Below are 20433 nucleotides of genomic sequence, written 5' to 3'. Positions count from 1 at the left end.
CCTTGGGCAAGTCACACTCTCTCAGCCTCAGAGAAAGGTAAAAGCAAACTCCCTCTAAACAAAATCTTGTCTAGAAAACCCTGTGATAGGGTTGTCTTAAGCTCACTATAAATCAGAAACTATTTGAAGGCACAAAGCAAACACATTGCTAAACAACAGGGCAAACCAAATACTCTATCATGGTTAGCTCTGAAAAATGAAAGGTGGATTCAGAGACTGGGGCAGTCTTCTGACTCTTCTCAATCACCAACTCTGGGTGAAGAGCTCAAAGAATGACCATAAAGAATGAAATTGGTGGATCAGGCCTAGTGTCACATGGTTATTCAATCCACATAAGAAAGAAAGCAAATGGAATGAAAAGCTGGAGAAATCCACAGTTTAACTCTGTGTTTTGTGTGTTCAGAAGCTAAGAGATAATGTTTCTTGAAGCAAAAATATTCAAACCAATAAAATAAAAAGAAGAAAAAGTAAAAATAATAGGGAAGGGGCAAAAGTTTAAACAGACTCTGTGTTTAATGAGGTGCTTATCAGTAGATTCCACATTTAGAAAGTTTGCTTTTGCTTTGCATCAACCAAGTTGCATCGACTAAGTTCATCGCCTCTTAATAGTTAGGAGCCCTGGTGGCAAAGTGGTTAAATGCCTGTACTGCAGCCACTCCCTCAAAACCACAAGGTTGCGAGTTCAATACCAGCAAAAGGGCTCAAGCTTGACTCAGGCTTGCATCCTTCCAAGGTCGCTAAAATGAGTACTCAGATTGTTGGGGGCAATTAGCTTACAGTTGTAAACCGCTTAGAGACTGTTAGTTCAGTATGAAGCAGTATATAAATGAAACTGTTAAGAAAGGCTCACAGCTCAGTGGTAGGGCATCTGCTTGATATGTAGAAGGTCCTAAGTTCAAGTCTTGGCATCCTCATGTGGGGCAGAATCTCTGCAGGGGTTTTGACAGGCCATGTGTCAACGAAATTCTGAAGAGCCACATGTTCCCTACCTTTGGAGTAGAAACTATTAGATTAGACAGGGCAATGATTTGACCTGGTGCAGATACCACATTCGAACGTTCTACAGTTTGTTGTGTTCGAAATCATTATTATGACAATAAGCAATTGGGAATAGACTTTCTTCCTGGATATTTCTAGTTCATATAATTGTGTCTCTCATTAGTTTGTATCACTTTCATTTACTGCCACAAGATGTGGTGATGGCCATCAGCTCTAATGGCTTTAAAACAGGATGGGACCTTCAATATCAGAAGCAGTATGCTTCTATGTATCATTTGTTCACCAATATGAGTTAGAGAGATGCACTCAGGTCCTGCTGGTGGGCTTCCCATAGATGTGATTCACCACAATGCCAACAGAATATTTGACTGCATTGGAATTTGGCCTCATCAGCATAACTCTAATTCTGTCAAACAATTTGTTGGAGAGTGGGGAGGGACAGAGATTGGGGGAAGAAGGATGACAAGAAATAAACTAGGTCCAATAAAACTGATAGCAAGAGGGATGGGAAGAGAAGCCAGCACTACAAACTATGAAACATTAGAGTTGGTGTACTGATGCAGACATCTGAAAATGTGTTGGCACACAATGGGTGGGAATATTTCCATAATGGGTGCAGTAGGCTAAAAGTACCATTATCAGCAACTGTGGAGGCAGAAACAGAGTTATCATTCAGATCTGAATGATTATGAATTGGTGCTAGGTCCCCAAATGAACCAAAAAACACAATGTCTGTCACACTCATGGTTCTCAATCATACATTGTCACAGAAAAATCCTTATGAGCTCCTTTGCTGTCTGTTTTCAAATTCTTGAGTACCATGCTCTGACCCTGGCAAGTACTCACAAGAAAAAAAGTCTCTAATCCAACTCTTTTGGAATGAGAATTGAATGGTAAACAAATGCATAAACATTCGAGAACCATGATGGAGGGCTGGAAATAATGAATGTATCTTACCTAGTGGACTGTTCTGAACACAAAAATACAAAGTTGCCAATAATAAAGGATTCAGACAAGAGCAAAAGAAACAAGCAGATATGTTTGTATGTATATATACAGGGAATGAAATGATACAGCAGTCCATGTTTAACCAGTGGAAATGTTTTTAAGACGATGACTAAAACAGTATTTTTTAAAACAAGACCAACAGGAGCTCCCTTGCAAAAGGCTAATGTTGAACCCAGAGTATATTTAGATTAAAGTGAGTATTTACACAGTATCAACAGAGAACTTGCTATTTTCCAAAAGGGAGAAAATATTGTTCTTGAACTACTGATAACAAAGGAAAGATAAAGGCAGCAAAGACATTACAATAAATGTGCAATGAAGCCACATGGATTTCAGTAATTCAAGTAACAGAACCAGTGTGGTGCAGTGGTTTGAGCACTGGACTATGATTGCAGAGACTAGGGCTCAAATCCGTGCTCAGCGCACTGGGTGACCCTGGGCATGACACACTCTCTCAGGCTCAAAGGAAGGCAAAGACTTCTGAACAAATCTTACCAAGAAAACCCCAGAATAGGTTTGTCCTAGGGTTGCCATAAGTCAGAAATGACTTGAAGGCAAACAACAAAATTCAAGTAATAATACAGGAACATTTATATTCATCACAACAGACAGCTTGCCACAGGGTAATTTTTGAAAGTAAGGCACACCCAAAACACTTTGCACAATCCATACACAATCTGTACTGTCCAGTGATCATCCAGATCCCAGACCAAAATGGGTCATATCCTAAGGTTCCACTCCACTAGTTATAATACGTCTTGTAAATACAAAAATCCTGGTTTTATTCTTGTGCATATTTCAAATCCTAAACTTTGTTTCTGCATGTACAAAAAGGACTTTGCAAACTACTGAAACTTCATAAGGTTATGTTGCTGGCAGTAATTGCTAGTAGTTGAGCAACTGCTAGTAGAACAACCACAAATCTCACAATTTCTCCACTAGCATACTACAAGATATAGCCTTGCAATTACACAAGATTACTGTTGGTGTACAATTGTACTGCCACAATGTCCCTACTGTTTCAAGATCTGGTCTATTATTATTTCTTCACCCTCAGTGAAAATGACAGGAACAACCTACATATAGCTTAAGAAAGAAGGCAGTGTTTCCACAACTGTAAGTCATGGTATATCATTGACAATTATACACTTTGTTTTTAAATCTTGTTATCAAATGTCTCTGTATAGCAAGAAATAAAATGGGTGGAAAAATCAATCTTCATTAAAATAAGCATGGTGGAAAATATCTTAAGCAATTATATCTCTACCAACACATGGTATTTTTCTTTTTCTTCCCTCTCCCCCTCCAGAGTTGTGATTATGACTAATGCACCCTGAAATCCAAAATATGTAATCTCCATCTCAAAAATCATGCAGCTTTAAATTCATCAGGGGGTTGTGTTCTGCAAATACATTGGATAAAAATATGCCCAGGAATGCACTTGGATTTTCATACCACAAGAGAGGAAAAGATCTCTAACCAGAATGTCCAAAGAACATAGAAGAAGAATGCTACATTAGACCAACATCCAAGGGTGATGAGCACTGTCCAAAGTAATTTCCAGCTTCTCTAGGCTGGGAGGTGTTTGGGTTCCCAATAGTTGATTGGCAATGAGAATCAAATTAAGATGACTTCACCATTATGTTCCTAAAGTGTCCAAACAGATGCATATGGGAATCTTACAAGCAGAACACAAACACAATAGCACAGTCACCTATGTGCTCCAGCAGCTAGTACAGAGGTACCTTCTTACCCTTACTGGAGGTAATAAATAACAATGACAACTGATAGCCTTGCTAGTCTTATTCTCTATCAAAAATAGCCTGGAAAAGTAGATCTAGCTCCAAAACACATTGCAGGAAAATCCAGTTTGAGACCGCTCTAACTGCCCTGGCTCAGTGGTATTAAATCCTGGGAACTGTAGTTTGTTGTGGCACCAGAGCGCTCAGTGTGATAGCCATGTTTAAATATTTGAAAGAATATAATATTAAAGATGGATTAGGCTTGTTTTCTACTGCTCCAGAGACTAGGTCATGCAGCGATGGATACAAACTACAGGCAAAGAGATTTCATCTAAACATTAGGAAGAATTTCCTCACTAAAAGAACAGCTCAACAGTTTAATATGCTGTAAATCTTCTTTTTTGGCATTTTTAAACAGAAGCTGGATGGCCACCTATTGGGAATGCTTTGATTGTGTATTCCTGCTGGCAGAGAATTGGTCTTGGACTAAACGGCCCTTATGGTCTCTTCCAACTTATGATTCTATGGTACCAGGAAGAATGGAGGAAATTCACTGGCTACTAACACCCAAGGGTCCAGTACTGTTTGGAGTGCATGAGAGAGAAAGAGAGAAATCATACCCCCCCCCCCCCGGGACTTCAGGTGTACATATTGGTCCTAGGAAAATGGCTGGAAAGGAATATGGCTCATGCGCATTTAAAAGCAGTAGGCATGTTATTCCTAAGGCTTTCAATATTTGAACATGTGTTACATTTGTCAGAAACAAACACAGTAACTTAAATGCTGGAGTAAAATGACACTTCTTAAAAGTAGCCTTTTAGTATAAAAGTAGTATTTCTATATATGTCTAATCAGAAGTAAAATCTTCTTCATTTCAAAACAGAGCTTGGGAAAGTTGCCTTTTTTATTACAACTTGCAGAATCCTCCAACCTAAATGAGCATTGGCCACACTGGTTGGAGACTTCAGAAAGCTGCAATCCAAAAAGTACTTGCTCCCAGTTTTATCTCATCCTCAGACTTACCTCATCTATGAAGAGGTGGGTGAACTCTGAAAGGCTTTTGGCCCCAACAACTTTTTGAAGGAGAACACCAGTTGTCACATAAAGCAATCTTGTATCCTTTGATGCAACTTTTTCTAATCCAATCTACAAACATAATTAAACAAGTCATGTTTCCGTTCAAACTTATTTAGAAGAAATTATGAAAACGGTGAATTGTTTGTTCACACAGACACTATTACAGGAGGCATTGCTCATTCAAATATTTCACCGGTTCTGGAAAAAAAAGATGCTTTGAAACAGAAATGTGTTCAAAAGAGGACAGAATGTCACGTGAAATTATGGTCCTCTCTGAAGACTTCTAAAATTAACCTAGAAACAGTGGCCATTAATATCACAGAAAAGCAATAACATCAGTATACTATTTATATGTATAATGTTTTTATTACTTAGACATGTTGCTCTATATCAAAGATATTCTGTTGAACTGCAACATCCATTGTCAATAAGATATCAGACCACAACTTCCATGATTTGTCATCACTGGCTATGCTGGCAAGGGCTGATAGGTGTTGCAATCCAACTAATTCTGAATGCCAAAAGTTGCCTGTTCCTGCTAACACGTACTAACATTTTATTTATTTATATATTTGTTGTATTTCTATCCCGCCTTTCTCCCAAGGCGGCTCACAATAAAAAATAACATTCCTGAAAAGGGCCTTCTTAGTGGCTGCTCCAAGGCTCTGGTACTTTCTCCCCAGTGAGATAAGAGTATCTCCCCCCAAAGTTGTCTTTTTCCTAAAGGTAAGGATCTTTTTGTTCACGGCTTCACACCTGACCTCACTTCCTGCAGAAAAGGACTAACTGAATGAGTGCTTTATTTTCTTTTAATGTTTTTAAAACTGTCTTTCAATGTTCGTATTGTTGTTTCAACTGACTTTGTTCTACTTAGGTACAGGCCACATTTTCTAATTCTTAGAAGAAAGGCTAGACATAAAACAACGACAGTGAAGATGATAACGACGATGACAATGAGCCAGTGCAGTTATGCATAAGGTCTGAGATGAACATAGGAGAGTTGGGGAAAGGAAAGAGCCTGACAAGAGTTCTCCCATTCCTTCCATATCTATCAGAGGTGGTTGGTCTCGAGGAATAGGTGAAACTGCAACCAGAGCCCTTCATTAATATTGTCCAATACAGAGAAAATTACACTATAAAGAGGCACTCAATGATTCCTCGCACAGTATCTTCCTACCTAAACTTGCATAATCACCAACTATGGGGCGAAGCACACCTTTCCCTCCCCACCACAGCTTTATGGAGCTCCTGTGGTGTCTAAACACTACGCCACATGTGGGCAGCCCAGCAACTTCTGGGCACCTTTGGAGCAGGGTAATTGTGTGCGTCATGCATGTGCCCTGCCCCCAAGCTGGCGTTTTGAGCCTGTCTGTTTCAGCTTTATGTCTGAGTAAGCCACCAAGAGGGCTTTAGTCTCTAGATTACCGCACTACACTCTTATAACACTGCTATTCCATTTTAACTGCTCTAGCTGCCTCCTGTTGCATTCTGGGTTTTGCAGTTTAAGAAGAGGCATTTAGAATTCTCAGCCAGAGAGCTCTTATGCTTCATTGAACTACAAACCCCAGAATACAACAAGAGGCACCTGAATGTATTGAACACAAAGCTGGATTAGACTCTGCAGAAGGAGGTATGAAAATTGGAGAAAGAAACATCCCCAATTAAAGATAATCAGATGATACCATAATACCAGCAAAAAATAGCAAAGACTTGGGACAACTATTGAAGAAAGTACAGAAAGCCAAAGACAGAGTTATAACTGAATATTAACAAAAATAATAACTACAGATGACTTACATAACTTTAAAGCAGACGAAGAAGACAGTGAGAAAGTCAAAGATTTCCTATACAATCATTAATCAAAATAGGGACTGCAGTCAAGAAATCAAACACTAGGACTTGAAAGGGCAGCTATGAAGGAACTAGCCACAGTAAGTGTAAAGATATATCACTGAATCTCAATGCCATTGTAGTTTCAGTTTCTATGTACGGTTGTGAAAGCCTGACAGTGAAGAAAGCTCATAGGAAGAGAATCAATTCATTTGAAATGTGATGCTGGAGAAAAACTCTATGGATAATGTGGACTGCTAAAAAGACAAATAAATGGATCATGGAGGAAATCAAGCTTGAACTCTCCCTTGAAGTTAAAATGACTAAGCTGAAACTCAGCACGCAAAGGAATCTTGTAGCACCTTTGAAACTAACTGAAAGAAAAAAGTTGGTAGCATGAGTGTTTGTAGACTTCAGTCTAACGCAGCATGTATCTGACAAGTAGTCTGAAGTTTGCAAAAGCTCATGCTACCAGCTTCTTTCTTTCAGCTAATCTCATAGGTGCTACAAGATCCTTTTGTATTCTGATTTTCCAGACTAACACAGCTATGTCTTTTAAGCCGAGACTGTCATACCGGTTACTTTGGACATATCATGAGAAAACATGGCTCACTACAAAAAAGACAAAGATGCTTGGTAAGGTGGAAGGTAGTAGGAACAGAGGAAGACCTCATAGACAGGAAGCCACAGCCCTGAGTTTACAAGACCTTAGCACAGCTGTTGAGGACAAAGTGACTTGGGCATCTCCCAATCATAGGGACGTCAAGTTGGCTTGTTGTCATTAACAACAACCAGTCTTATAATGAATTTTAATAGCTTTAACTTTAAAAATGGGTCAATTATCTTTTAACTAATGTGTTATATTTATACTTTTTAACTGATGTTTTTGTATAGTTTTAATTTGTGCTGTTTTTAACTTGCTGTAAGATACCTTGACTAAGACCCTAAAGGCACTAGATCTTAGCTGATCTTGGAAGCTAAACAGGGTCAGCCCTGGTTAATACTTGGATGGGAGATGGCCAATGAATACTATGTGCTGTAGGCTATATTGCAGAGGAAGGAACTGGCAAAATTCTGAGTATGCCTTGCCTATGAAAACCCATGAAATTCATGGGGTCGCCCTAAGTTGACAGGCGACTTACACAAGCTGCCTTGAGCCCCATTATTGGGGGGAAAGTAGGCTATAAATGAAATAAATAAATTACTATAATTTTCCATTTCCAGCACCAATACATGCTTTAATTTTGTGTAATGCATTGGAGGTACCTGGTAGCCCACAAGGTCACCTAGAGGCCACGATCTCTGCTTGCTAATCCACCTTGCAATGCTGCTGGCACCAATCTTCCTAGGTTGAGTAACAACAATGTTGCAGTAAGTAGAGTGCTGCGCACTATAATCCAGGACATATTGTGGAAGCTGAGTACTTTTGCCGCTACCAGTAGATCCACGTATAATGACCACCGAGTTGTTTTCAATCAGGGAAATTAGCTGTGTAAATGATAAAAAAAATTTAAAAATAATTGTTACTGATGGTATGTTAAAAAGATGACAGGCCAGGATTTTAAAATGCATTTCTGTAGATCCTGCTATACTTTATCATTTGCCTCTTAAACATTCTAAAACCATAAGAATTTTCTGAGAGGTGGCTGTGTTTGTTTCGGTATAAAAAGAGAAAGGAGTCTTTTGGCATCTTTAAGACTAACCAAGTTATTCAATTATAAAATATGCAAAATATTTTAAATTTATTAATTATATTTATTATATTTATGGGCTGTAGTCCACGAAAGCTTGTGCTGAAATCCAATGATTAGTCCAAATGGTGCTACAAGATTCTTTTTCCCCTCTTCCCTTCTTTTTATAGATTTAGGTGGTCATTATCTTTTCTTCTCTTTCATATAATTCAAAGTGTGGGTTAAGACGTTTCTCCTCTCTATTATTATTATTATTATTATTATTTTACTTCCAATACAATTCCTTGTCTTTGCAGCAATATTTGGAATGGCACAAGATTACCAACTCAGCCCCAGTCCCTGTACTTTATTGTATCTAAGCCAAGGTATGTATAATTGAAGTAATCACACATTTTCCCTGCTTTACTCATGCTATCATTTCCCCCTTCCTCTACACATCTTCCCAATATCTACTTTACATTATAAGAACTGTGAAACGCATTAGCAAGTATTAGACTAGGTCTTATGAAATTACAACTATATTTTTTGCAGCAACATTCAGACAATAATATTAATAACAAGAAAACTGTATTGCGTTCTACTAACAAAATAATGATGGAAAATGGAACCACCAAAGGTGTTAACTATAACAAGCAATTTCATAATCTAAAATATATCTAGAAAACATCATATGGAATAAATAATTATTTGTTCACAATACAACCATCAGGTGAGAACACACTAAATCAATGTCAAAAGTTCCATATATCATTAGATGAAAAAGTCACTGGAATGTTTTCAGTTCATCCAAATCGCTCGTATGGCAAGGATCATTCAACCAATTTCATAAGACCAATTCCATAAAGTATACTGTTAACAAGGAATAATCATGAAATCTTTATCTGAAGACTGGTAAGCAAATTCCTCAGAGAATGCCTTGTTACAGCACATTTTGTGGAATTGGTCCTATGGTAATGAAAATGCTTGTTATTGTTAACATGTTTAGTGGTTCCATTTGCCATCATTCTTTTGTCAATAGGGCACAGTACAGTTTTCTTGTTATTAGTACTATTACACATATACACACACACATTGCGACCGCGTCATACATGGGCGTGCTATACACAGCTTTCAGCTTATGCTGAAAGCTGCCTGACAAAGAGAAATTGGCACATGTACGCCTCACCACGCCATGCACACAAGCCCCATTAGTTTCAATGGGGCTGAAGCACACACGGAACCTGCCTTAGGCAGCAGGGTCCAGAACGGATCCCTGCATAAGGCAAGGGTGCACTGTATATATATTCAAAAACCTTAGCCTAACACTTGCTAGTGAATAGTTGAATGAATTTTGGAGTTGGAATCCATCCTAGCTGTGCTCTGTAAACATCATGTACACAGATGGCACTACTTTAATAACAAACAGAAGAAAATAACCTACGTATAGCTAAGTTTGTGATAAAAAAATTGAAATTTCTGAAGAATAAAATTTTAAAGAGATGGGATGGGGAAAATGTGGCCCCTGCAGACTTCATGCAGCCCCCAACCACTCCTTTGCAATCCTCAAAGTCCACAAAACATTCTTAAAACTTCTCCACCTCCCACACACTACTCATGCCAAAAACAAAACCAGATGCTACTGATGTCACTTCCCGTCTGGTGGAAATAGACCACTGTGACCCTCTGGAAGGTAGCCCAGGCCCACCACCACATACAATACAATTGTCCCTTCAAATTTGGTGGGGTTAGGGGCACAGGACCCCCGTGAATGTGGGGAAAATGCAAATAACAAAAACACTATGTTTTTACCTGAGATAACACCTCTCTAGGAATCTCTAAGTCCTCCAGTGCAACTCTGAGGTCAACATCTCCCAGACATTGACCATAGAATTGCACTGGAGGAGCTACAGATCCCCAGTGGAGTGTTCTCTCTAGGAATCTCTAGGTCCCCTTCAGTGCGACTTTTGGTTAAAGTTGACCACAGAGTTGCGTTGAAGGACCTAGAAATTCCTAGAGAGAACATACTAATAACACCTGTGAATAATTAAATCCGAAAAATTCAAATATGGAAGGACGAGTGTAGTTTATCCCACTGCTAACCCCAAGTAGAGTAGATATGAATTGACCCATCTTGAATCCCAATTCTGGGGAACATAGGCAGGATGTAGTTATTATTTCTTTTATTTTTAATAACAATATATAAATGATTAATCAATAACACCATTGTAAATCCCACTGATTCAAAGGATATACTCTAATGGGAACTGGTACTTGGATTTACACCAAAACTATGGCCAAGATCCCACATGGGAGACATTTCTAAGATGATCTTGTAGCACCTTCAAGACTAACTGAAAGAAAGAAAATGGCAGCATAAGCTTTTGTAGACTCCAGTCTACTTCCTCAAATCTTTGCTGCCAACTTCTTTCTTTCAGTTAGTCTCACTGGTGCTACAAGATCTCTCTACATAATAATTCAACAGACTAAAATAGCTATATCATTGAATAGCTAAGATGATGCAACTATGATCCACCTCCCAATCCAGAAAGGGACCCAAGGCAGCTCACAAAATAAAGATGCTTTAAGAACAATTAAATTAACACAGTTAAAACAGTATAAACTTAACATTACAAACATACAAAAGTTTAGAAACATAATCTAAAATACATATGCCATATAAAAGCCACCCAGTCATGATTTGAAAAAGCCCGCCTGAAAAGCCTGCCTGTCAGTGAGACATGCTGTGAAAAGATGTTAGAAGAGGACTTTGCAAGGGCACTTACAATCATGGCAATGGTGCCACTATCATAAATATGAATACCAAAATTTGAAAGGTCATATGTCTAGCTTATGACATTGTAAACAGGATGCCAAGCTATTGTTTATTGCAAAGCAAAAACCCTTTCCAAAAAGTTTTTAATGACAATTCACACTCCAAGCAAAATCAACCAGACAAAGGCTTGGAGAGTAAGAAGAAAATTGTAATTTTTACAAAGCAAACATTTACCAAATGCTGAATCCTATTTTGGGAGAAAGGTGAGATATAAAACCCATATATAAATATATATATATGCCAAAACAATTTACCTGTTCTTTGTATCTTGAAATAGGCAAATCAGGATAGTTGTAATTGCCCACAGGCACACACTTCACAGGATTTGATTCATGCTGAGACAAAGCTGAATTTACTCAAAAAGAACAGAAATTCAAGTTAGTCAAGTGTTCCCAGAAATAACAAAATCCAAATTTCTCAGAGTGGGCTAGCGGAAAATACTGAAAGCAATGTAGCACACGGCAATTGGTCTGAAGCCAAATAACAACAGCAACGGAAAATGTTGTTGTATTTATTTACAGTCAGACCTCCATTTTCGCAGGGGATCTGTTCCAGACTTCTCTGTGAAAATGGATACTCGCCGATATTCAAGCCCCACAGGTTCCACCGAAACTTTGTGAAGCTCTCATGACTTCAGCACCAACTCTCCTCTACTTCAACCTGTTTTTAGTTTTGCTTTTATGAGGCCTAAATTATAGATTTGGATATGACTTGTGGATAAATTGAGGGCAAAATGTAGGGGTGTATTACAAAGGATGTAAAGCAGTGTTTTCCAAAATTTGGTCCTCCAGATGTTTTGGATTTCAGCTTCCAGAATGCTTGATTGTTGGCCAAACTGGCTAGAGCTTCTGGTAGCTGAAGTCCAAAATACCTGGAGGACCAAAGTTTGGGAATCACTGATGTAAAGGATGAAACAAAGGAAAATGATGCCAAAGAACTTATAAAATTCCAGCAGACATAAAACTTTGGGCTCACCCTAAAGACTGAGTGGATATTTTTTTTAAGTAAATTAAGTAATATTAAGTAAAATATATAACACCTTACTGATAAGATCCCTAGAAGAAGTGGAAATTTAAGATTCTATGATAAAATAGGCACAAGAATTGGGATACAATTTGGACTGGGAAAAATGGGAAAAAGCTAGATTAAAAACAAAAAAAATTACTGTAGCACAAACAATAAAAGAAAATTATTTTAAAGTTGTAAATAGATGGTATCAAACACCATGTTCAGTAGAAAAAATATACAAATTAAAGGATAACCAGTGTTGGAGATGCCAAAAAGAAACAGGGACATATTTGCATATGTGGTGGCAATGCACATATATAAAGTCTTTTTGGGTAAAGATTCATTTGGAAATAAAGTTAATATTAAAAATTGATTTTCAGTTTAGACCAGAAATATATCTGTTAAACATGACCTCATTATTAGACCCAGAGGAAGAAAGGAAACATTGGAAAATATTATTATACTTAATTTCGGCTGCCAGAAAGATAATAGCAAAGAACTGGAAATTACCTATAACCCCCACAAATAGAGACTTGGCAAAATGAAATACGGGAACTGAAAGATCTAGATAGATTAACAGCATTAATAAATAAGAAAGATATGGTTAAATGGGAAAAGTATTGGGAAGCTGTAAGACTTTACTTAATGGCTGCTCAGTAAGGAGAGGTACAAGAAACAAAACTTTTTTATTCATACCTAGAGATAGGGGAATAAGATTTTGTATTAAAAGATAAAATTATACAGTTTCTTGTAGAAAGTTCTCAGGTGTAAGTCTAATATATAACAGATTTATTGCTTGTTGATATAGGTTGATATATGTTTTTATTTACCCTGTTGTAAAAACGCAAGCTTTGTAAAATAAAGATATATTAAATTTTTTAAAAAAAAGACTGAATGGATGAGGAGGGAACTATACTCATCCCTTCATATTCGCTGGGGTTAGGGGCACAGGACCCCCTGAATGTGGAAAAACTGGAAATAACAAAAACACTATGCTTTTACTTCAGATAACACCTTTCTAGGAATCTCTAGGTCCTCCAATGCAACTCTGTGGTCAATATCTGCCAGACATTTATTATATTTATTTATTATATTTATTTGTTTCCTGCTCTTTTCCCAGGACTGGGACTCAGAGCGGCTTATTGACCACAGAAATGCACTGGAGGAGCTACAAATGCCTAGTGGCGTTTTCTCTCTAGGAATCTCTAGTCTAGGTCCTTCAGTATGACCTTTGGTTAAACAAACAAACAGTTTCATTTATATACCACTTCATACTGAACTAAGCGGTTTACAAATGTAAGCTGATTGCCCCCAACAATCTGGGTACTCATTTTAGCAACTGTGGAAGGAGGCAAGCCTAAGTCAAGCTTGAGCCCTTTTGCTGGTATTGAACTTGCAATCTCATGGTTTTGAGGGAGTTGCTGTAGTACAGGCATTTCAACACTGTGCCACTTTAAGGGCTCCTTAAAGTTAACCAGAGTTGTACTGGACAACCTAGATATTTCTAGGGAGAACATATTAATAAAATCCATGAATAATCAAAGCCGCAAATGTCAAAGCCACAAATGTGGAGGAACGAGTGTACATAAATGGTGGCTGTTTGTATGTGTGGGGAAGATGACCAGTCACAAGCAGACATAGGACTTTATCATATGGGAGAAAAGTGTCCTCCTCCTGTCATTAAATCGTGTTAATCATGCAATCTAGGAGAAGATTATCACATCTCCGCGTGGTTATGCCATTCTTGTCCCGTCTGTAAACAGTAATGGACGTGTCATTTGGTATTAACGGAAACTCTCGTTAATACCAAATGACGGGCCCATAACTGTTTACAGACGGGACAAGAATGGCATAAGCACACAGGAGTGTGAAAATGAAGATTTTCATACCTGGCTGCATCACTGCTAAAATGTCCTCCAAACGACCCTAAAAGGTGGGGGAAGTGCCTGCATCTGAAAGCCAGGCGCACTTCCTGAATCGCCATGGAAACATCCCTCTTCACAGGAAATCCTCTCCCAGGAATGTTTCAGGGATGCAAAAGAGGGAGGCACATTTCCATGGTGATTCAGGATGCACTCCTGGCTTTCAGGCACAGGTGCTTCTCCCACCTTTTTGGGTGGTGTGGAGGATGTTTTAGCAGTGATGCAGCCAGGTATGAAAATCTTCAATCTTCCCCCCGATCACGCGATTAACAGAATTTAATGACGGGAGGAGGATGCTTGCCTCCTCCATGTAATAATCCCCTAAGAAAACATGCACATGCCTACTTTCTCAATGCTCCTTTGACAGGAAATGCCAAAGCTGCCAACATTTCCTCCACCCAGGCATATGAAAAGACCAGAAGCAGCACCATGGCAGAAACAGGAGAGGTGGTTGATGCTTCTTATAGTTTCTCCTGGGAAGGACTAAGCTCTCACCTTTTGCCATTCTATGCAGAGAAGGGGATGTTCCTTTTCTGATAAGGTTTAGGGTACAGTACTTACATTAACCCATGGATTAGCTGACCCAGGTTTTCAGGGTCAATTTTTTTCACTAAAATCTCTACACTTATACAGGAATATATACAGTAATTATTTCATACAGTTATAAATTTGTACTCCACATACCATGTAGGCAAGGAAATATGCAATCCAAATAAAAACAATAAAGCTCAAAACATCATAAAATAAAAGCTTGCACACACAAGCTTAAATACTAACAAAAATAGTTGTCCTTCTGTTTGTGCGGACTTCAGATCCAGATCCCTTGCTTACTCGTGAGGGGCAAATGGAGGGACCAAGAATCTGGTGCACGCCCAAGAGGCCGTGCCGCCATTCAAACCAACAGGGTTTTAATATTGGCTGATTTCTATTTTGGGGGGGGTCTGGAACAGATCCCCTGCGAAAACAGAGAGGTGACTACACAAAAATAGATTTGCTGTTGTTATTAACTGACCTCGAGTCGATACCAACTCATGGTGACCCTATGGATGAGACATCTCCAAGACTTTGTCCTCCACTGCTCTGCTTAGCTCCAGAAAACTCACACCTGTGATCTCCTAAATAGAGTCCATCCATCCAGCATGCAGCCTTATTCTCATTCTACTACCCTCTACCTTTCCTAGCATTATTGTCTTTTCCAATGATTCATGCCTTCTCATGATGTGGCCAAAGTATAACAGCCTCAGCTTAATCATCTTAGCTTCCAAGGAGACGTCCGGCTTAATCAGTTCTAGGACCCATTTGTTTGTCTTTGGGACCATCTAAAAATAGATAGCATTTTAATAAGAATTGTATCAATTAACTCTTAAAATACTGAAAGTTGTGCTCCCCACCTGCCTCATCATCAGTCTAAACAATACAACAGTCCCACAGTACCCTCTGGGATTTGGTGCACAGATCCCTCATGGATACAAAATATGGATGCTTAAGTCCTATATAGTAAAATGACGTCTCTTATATAAATAGCAAAATCAAGTTTTTCTTTTTGAATTTTGAAAAAATAATTTTAAAGTCATGAATGGTTGAATCCGTGGATATGGAGGGCCAACTTTTCATACAATATGATTTTTGCAGTGGTGTTTACCCAAGTGAGAAAAGATGTCTATTTGCCACAGCACATGATTTTCCTCACTTAGGGAATCTTATATTTAGTATGCTTTGTTTTAGTCATTAGTAGACAATCATAAGCTTAATTCGTATGTCTGATTGCAATCTCTGAGAAAATCCCATTGAGAAGGGTTATAAGATAATTGGTTTAATCATAGAGTTTGCAAATTCCCACTAATGCCTAGTCTGAGCCTTAGTAAACCAACCTAACCTTCCTTGAGAGAGGGTCCAGTTATGGAAGGCCACTCTGGAAAAGACTCTTTCTCAAGTCCCCAACAGTCTAGCATCTTCCAGCCACACAGATTCCAGACAGTAGGGGTCAGGGAAAGGCCTCCTGCCAAGACTGATAATATTAAGCCGAAGTTAATAAAGAGCCTGTCAAAGAGATTCTGAAGAGGAGTAGGGGGATCAGTGAGAGAGAAAGAGAAGCTACAAAACCAAGTGAGCAAAGCAGAAATAAAAAACAGAAAACAAGGTTTTAAATATTTGGAAAGCCTAGAGGAATAAGGCCTTTGAGAATAATGACAACTCAAGGGGTCTCGTGACCATTCTCAAGGTCAGTTCAACATAAAAGAGACTTCAATCCTTCTTCACAAAGAACCAACAATGCTTTGAGCACAGTGGTTCCTGACTATGGATGCTGGATGTTCAAACTACAGGAAAAGAGATTCCACTTAAGCATTAGGGGGAACTTCCTGAGGGTAAGAGCCGTTTGACAGTGGGATGAACTGCTTCAAAGTGTGGTGGAGTCTCCTTCTTTGGAGGTTTTTAAACAGATATTGGATGGCCATATGTTGGGAGTGCGTTGATGGTGTCTTCCTGCATAGCAGAATGGGGTTGGAAAGGACGACCCTTGTGGTCTCTTCCAGATCTACGATTCTACGATCTCTCATCACCTCTGACAAATGGCCATTCTGGCTGTATATGATTGGAGTTGTGATCCGACAACATCTGGAGACCACCAAGCTGGACCAAAAAGATAAACTGCACACCACCTCAAAGAGTTTTAATCGGGAGTCTACAAAGACAGCTGCTGAGTAGCCACTAAGGACCAACGGACTATGACTGCCTGGGACAAAATAACACAAGCTTATTCTTCTCAACACTGTCTGCATATTGGGAAGAATATTGGGTTAAGGAGGTTTCCCAGCTGGTTGTGTGTACTACCCCATATCTCAGAAGGTTTGCAAAGTATTTAAAATATATTCTACTATTTTAATGTTAAATGTTTTTAACTTTATCAATTAATTAACTTTTTTTAAATGTTCTATTTACACTCTTTAATGTTTTTGTATTGTTCTCAATTTGTATGGTTTTGAACTTGTGAGCTGCCTTGAGTCCCGATATCAGGAGAAGGAAAGATATAAATAAATAAATATAGGGTTAATCTTCCTTATCCAAAATGCTTAGGAGCAGAAGTGTTTTGGATTTTAGATTTTGGGGCATTTTGGAATGCCTGTATTTGCATATACGTACATAATGAAATATCTTGGAGATGGGTCCCAAGTCTAAACATAAAATTCATATAAACATAGCCTGAAGGTAACTTTATACACAATATTTTTAATAATTGTGTGTATAAAACAAGGTTTGCATACACTGAACCATCAGAAAGCAAAGGTGATGCCATCTCATCCACCCATGAAAAAGTTTCAGTTTTTGGAATATTTCAGATTTTAGAATTCTGGATAAGGGTGACTCAATCTATTATTATTATTATTATTATTATTATTATTATTTTCTGAGAGCTTTATTTATTTCTTTACTTTGTATCCCATCTCTCTTCCAGCAAAAGACTCAAGAAGGCTTACAACAAGGTTATAGGTTATAGCTTGGGCCCAGACTATCTGAAAAATCCTCTACGCGAGCCCTCCTTAATTTTAAGATCTTTGTAGGAGGGCCTTCTGTCCATCCCAGATGATGTCGTACTTATTCAGGACTTAACCCATGAATATCTAGGAACGCTCCAGCAACAAACCATTTCCAGGACTTCCCCGTGAATGGCATGTTGCTGGAGCATTCCTGGATCTTCATGGGTTAAATCCTGGATAAGCACAATGTGTCTGAAAATCTTTTGCCAAGTTTGCCAAGAGTAGGCCTTTTACTCCTGGCTTTTTCCCCATCTGATAATCTCCTAAAGTAGTACTGTGTGCTACTACAGCAGTAGAGTCAGGACAAACAGGGTAAGAAAAAGCAGTGACCACAAAAATGGCCATGTACCAGAGCCAGCTAGTAACTCAGGACCCCACATATAAAGACCTAACTCTGAAGACTACAGTGAGAATACTTTAAGCCATTTTATTCCCTATTACCATCTACGGATGTGAGAGCTGGACAGTGAAGGAAGTAGATAGAAAGAAAATCAACTCCTTTGAGATGTGCTGGAGAAGAGTGCTGAAGATACCATGGGCAGGCAAGAAGACAAACAGGAAGAAACAGAAGAAGACCACATGCCAGATGGTTAGACTCAACAGGGAGGACACAGGCCTGGATTTGCAGGACCTGAGCAAGGTGGAGAACAGCAGTTCTTGGAGATGTCTCATCCATAGGGTTGCCATAAGTCAAGCTCGACTTAAAAAACTACAACAACAACACAATAACAGAAGTGGTGTGCATTTTGTAGAGTGGAGTGGGAATCACGTGGTTCTCTAAATGACACTGGATTGCAACTCACAGTATTCTCTACCACTGACTATGCTACCTAGAAGTGCTGGGACTAGCAAGTGCTCAACATCTGGAGGGCCAAACAATTCCTATCTCAGGTATGGAAAGACTGCCTCCTCTCCATACCAAGGTCAAGCATAAGGTAGATCAGGATCTACTCACAGGTCTCTGGCTAATTTGCAACAGATCCCAAATTATTTTTTATTCCCAGCTGCTTTAGAACATAACATGTTCTTTTTTGTTCCAAATTAGGCCATTAAATCAAGGAGATATATATGCCAACCACATACCCTGATCTGTATGGCTACCTCTCTTTGCAAGATGCTAATTTGTACTTGGCTCCTCCAGTGGATACCTAGGTTCCAGGGGGGAAAGCCTGGAAGTATCAGGTTTGCCCACCTTTGCTTTATGCCACTGAGATTTTGTCCTTCCAATGAAGCATCTGAAACTGTTGGTGGGAAGTTGACAGGTGACTCGAAGGCACATACAAACACACAAGTACACACACAGGATCACACACACAGGGAAAAGAGACAGGATTGCAAACTAAAACTTTTATTCAGATATTTTCAGATAAAAGGTTTTGTTTACAGTCTTCTTCCTGGGCTCAAATTTGAGAACGTGATTCAGAAGCAAGCAACACCTCCCCACTCCCAGTTCTCTGAATCATCCTGGATTATTTACACAAATTATGTTGTCTCGTTAGTTTATCTGACAGCAGTCTTCCCACCAATGCAACTTCTTTACGAAGAAAAATACAATTCCTTTTGCTTGCCCACCTTTATCATGCTATAAATAATCTACATCCATTTCTATTCTATATATCCCTCACATACGCATATAATATTCTTCCAAAGAACCCATACTTTCAATGAGAGAGTTTAATTGGATTTCTACAAGTTTGCTGGATTTGCATTATTTGTGGTTTTGTGAAGGAACTGGCTTTTCTGGTGGCAAAACCTGGACATTTTGTAAGCAAAGACACACAAACACATAAATCTCTTTGCCCTTGCTGATACAGCGCTTCAATTACTGAAGAACATAAATAGGATTTGACAGATGAAACAGCAGCAGATTTTGCCCGATATTTTTACAGTACCCTCTCACTCACATATTTCTGTGCAAGGCTCTCTTCATTCACCAGTCTTTGTCTGCTTTGGCATCTTCTGTAGGGGCAGAGAATTCCCATCATCCTTAATCAGCATGGGGGCCTGGGATAATGGGAGTCACTGTCTGGCCCATCCAGAGGTTGGCAAGTACAGGAAGTCTCATAACTTATTAGTCATTGCTTTAGCTCAATGGTTCTTAGGCTACCTAATGGAGGACCAGCAAGGTTATCCACTCGTGTTCCTGGAATTAGCATCACACTTGTGCCCACTAACTACAACTGTCTCTTTCTTTCCTGGAAACTTAGTGTGGATTGACAGCCAATAGCTTGCAGACTGGCATCAGTCCATGTCATGACTTTGAGGAGCAGTACAAAAGGCTATATAAAACACAAAATAAATCAGAAGGGGTACACAGTTAGGGAGAAAAAAAGAATGCCATGCACATCTGGCCTGTAATGCTCTAGTTGATTTATCATAACAGATGCTGAGTGTGGCCTATGTGAGTGCTACTTGGCAGATATCTTGCTCTGTATATAACTGCAGAGTTCATTTCACATTCAAAAATATAAGTATACCTAAACAGTATGTCTACACTACAGTTATAGCAGTTTGAGATCACTCACAGCTTTAATTTACAGAATCCTTGGACTGATGATCTAGGCTGCATCCGCACTGCAAAAACAATCCAGTTTGACACCACTTTAAATGCCAAGACTCCATGCTATGGAATTATGTGAACTGTAGTTTGCTGCAACACCAGAGATCTCTGACAGAGCAGACCTGTCTCTAAAGGATGGATAACATTTTTGTTGTTGCTGCTGCTGTTGTTGTTGTGTGCCTTCAAGACGTTTCCAACCTATGGCAAGCCTATCAACACATACTTTACTCCAATGTCCAGTTTAAACA

General features: G+C 38.9%; 2 protein-coding genes across 6 annotated transcripts in view; one reads left to right on the top strand and one right to left on the bottom strand.

The window, feature by feature from the left end:
- The window catches only part of TDRD9 (tudor domain containing 9), a 147204-nt gene that overhangs the window by 89099 nt on the left and 37672 nt on the right, over positions 1 to 20433 (bottom strand). For 2 of the 5 annotated variants that reach the window (XM_089522641.1, XM_089522642.1), the window contains exons 3-5: positions 11414 to 11514; positions 7923 to 8144; positions 4773 to 4895 (exon numbers count right to left, since the gene is read on the bottom strand). In XM_089522641.1, the coding sequence (XP_089378767.1) occupies positions 4773 to 4895; positions 7923 to 8144; positions 11414 to 11514 (446 nt within the window). Of the gene's footprint in view, positions 1 to 4772; positions 4896 to 7922; positions 8145 to 11413; positions 11515 to 14056; positions 14196 to 20433 lie in introns of those variants that run through there. The other 3 variants (XM_089522644.1, XM_089522645.1, XM_089522643.1) reach the window with 3 other exon arrangements.
- Positions 14248 to 20433, top strand: part of RD3L (RD3 like) — a 35168-nt gene continuing 28982 nt past the window's right edge. Inside the window, exon 1 of the mRNA XM_089522646.1 lies at positions 14248 to 14319. Within this exon, the coding sequence (XP_089378772.1) occupies positions 14310 to 14319 (10 nt within the window). The 5' untranslated portion in view covers positions 14248 to 14309. The remainder of the gene's footprint in view (positions 14320 to 20433) is intronic.

This window comes from Sceloporus occidentalis, unplaced genomic scaffold (assembly GCF_023333645.1).
Source record: "Sceloporus occidentalis isolate IW3139 unplaced genomic scaffold, rSceOcc1.0.p SCAF_4, whole genome shotgun sequence".
Taxonomy (NCBI): Eukaryota; Metazoa; Chordata; class Lepidosauria; order Squamata; family Phrynosomatidae; genus Sceloporus; species Sceloporus occidentalis.
Note: the sequence above shows the minus strand (reverse complement) of the source record. Positions and strands in the feature narration are given on the sequence as shown.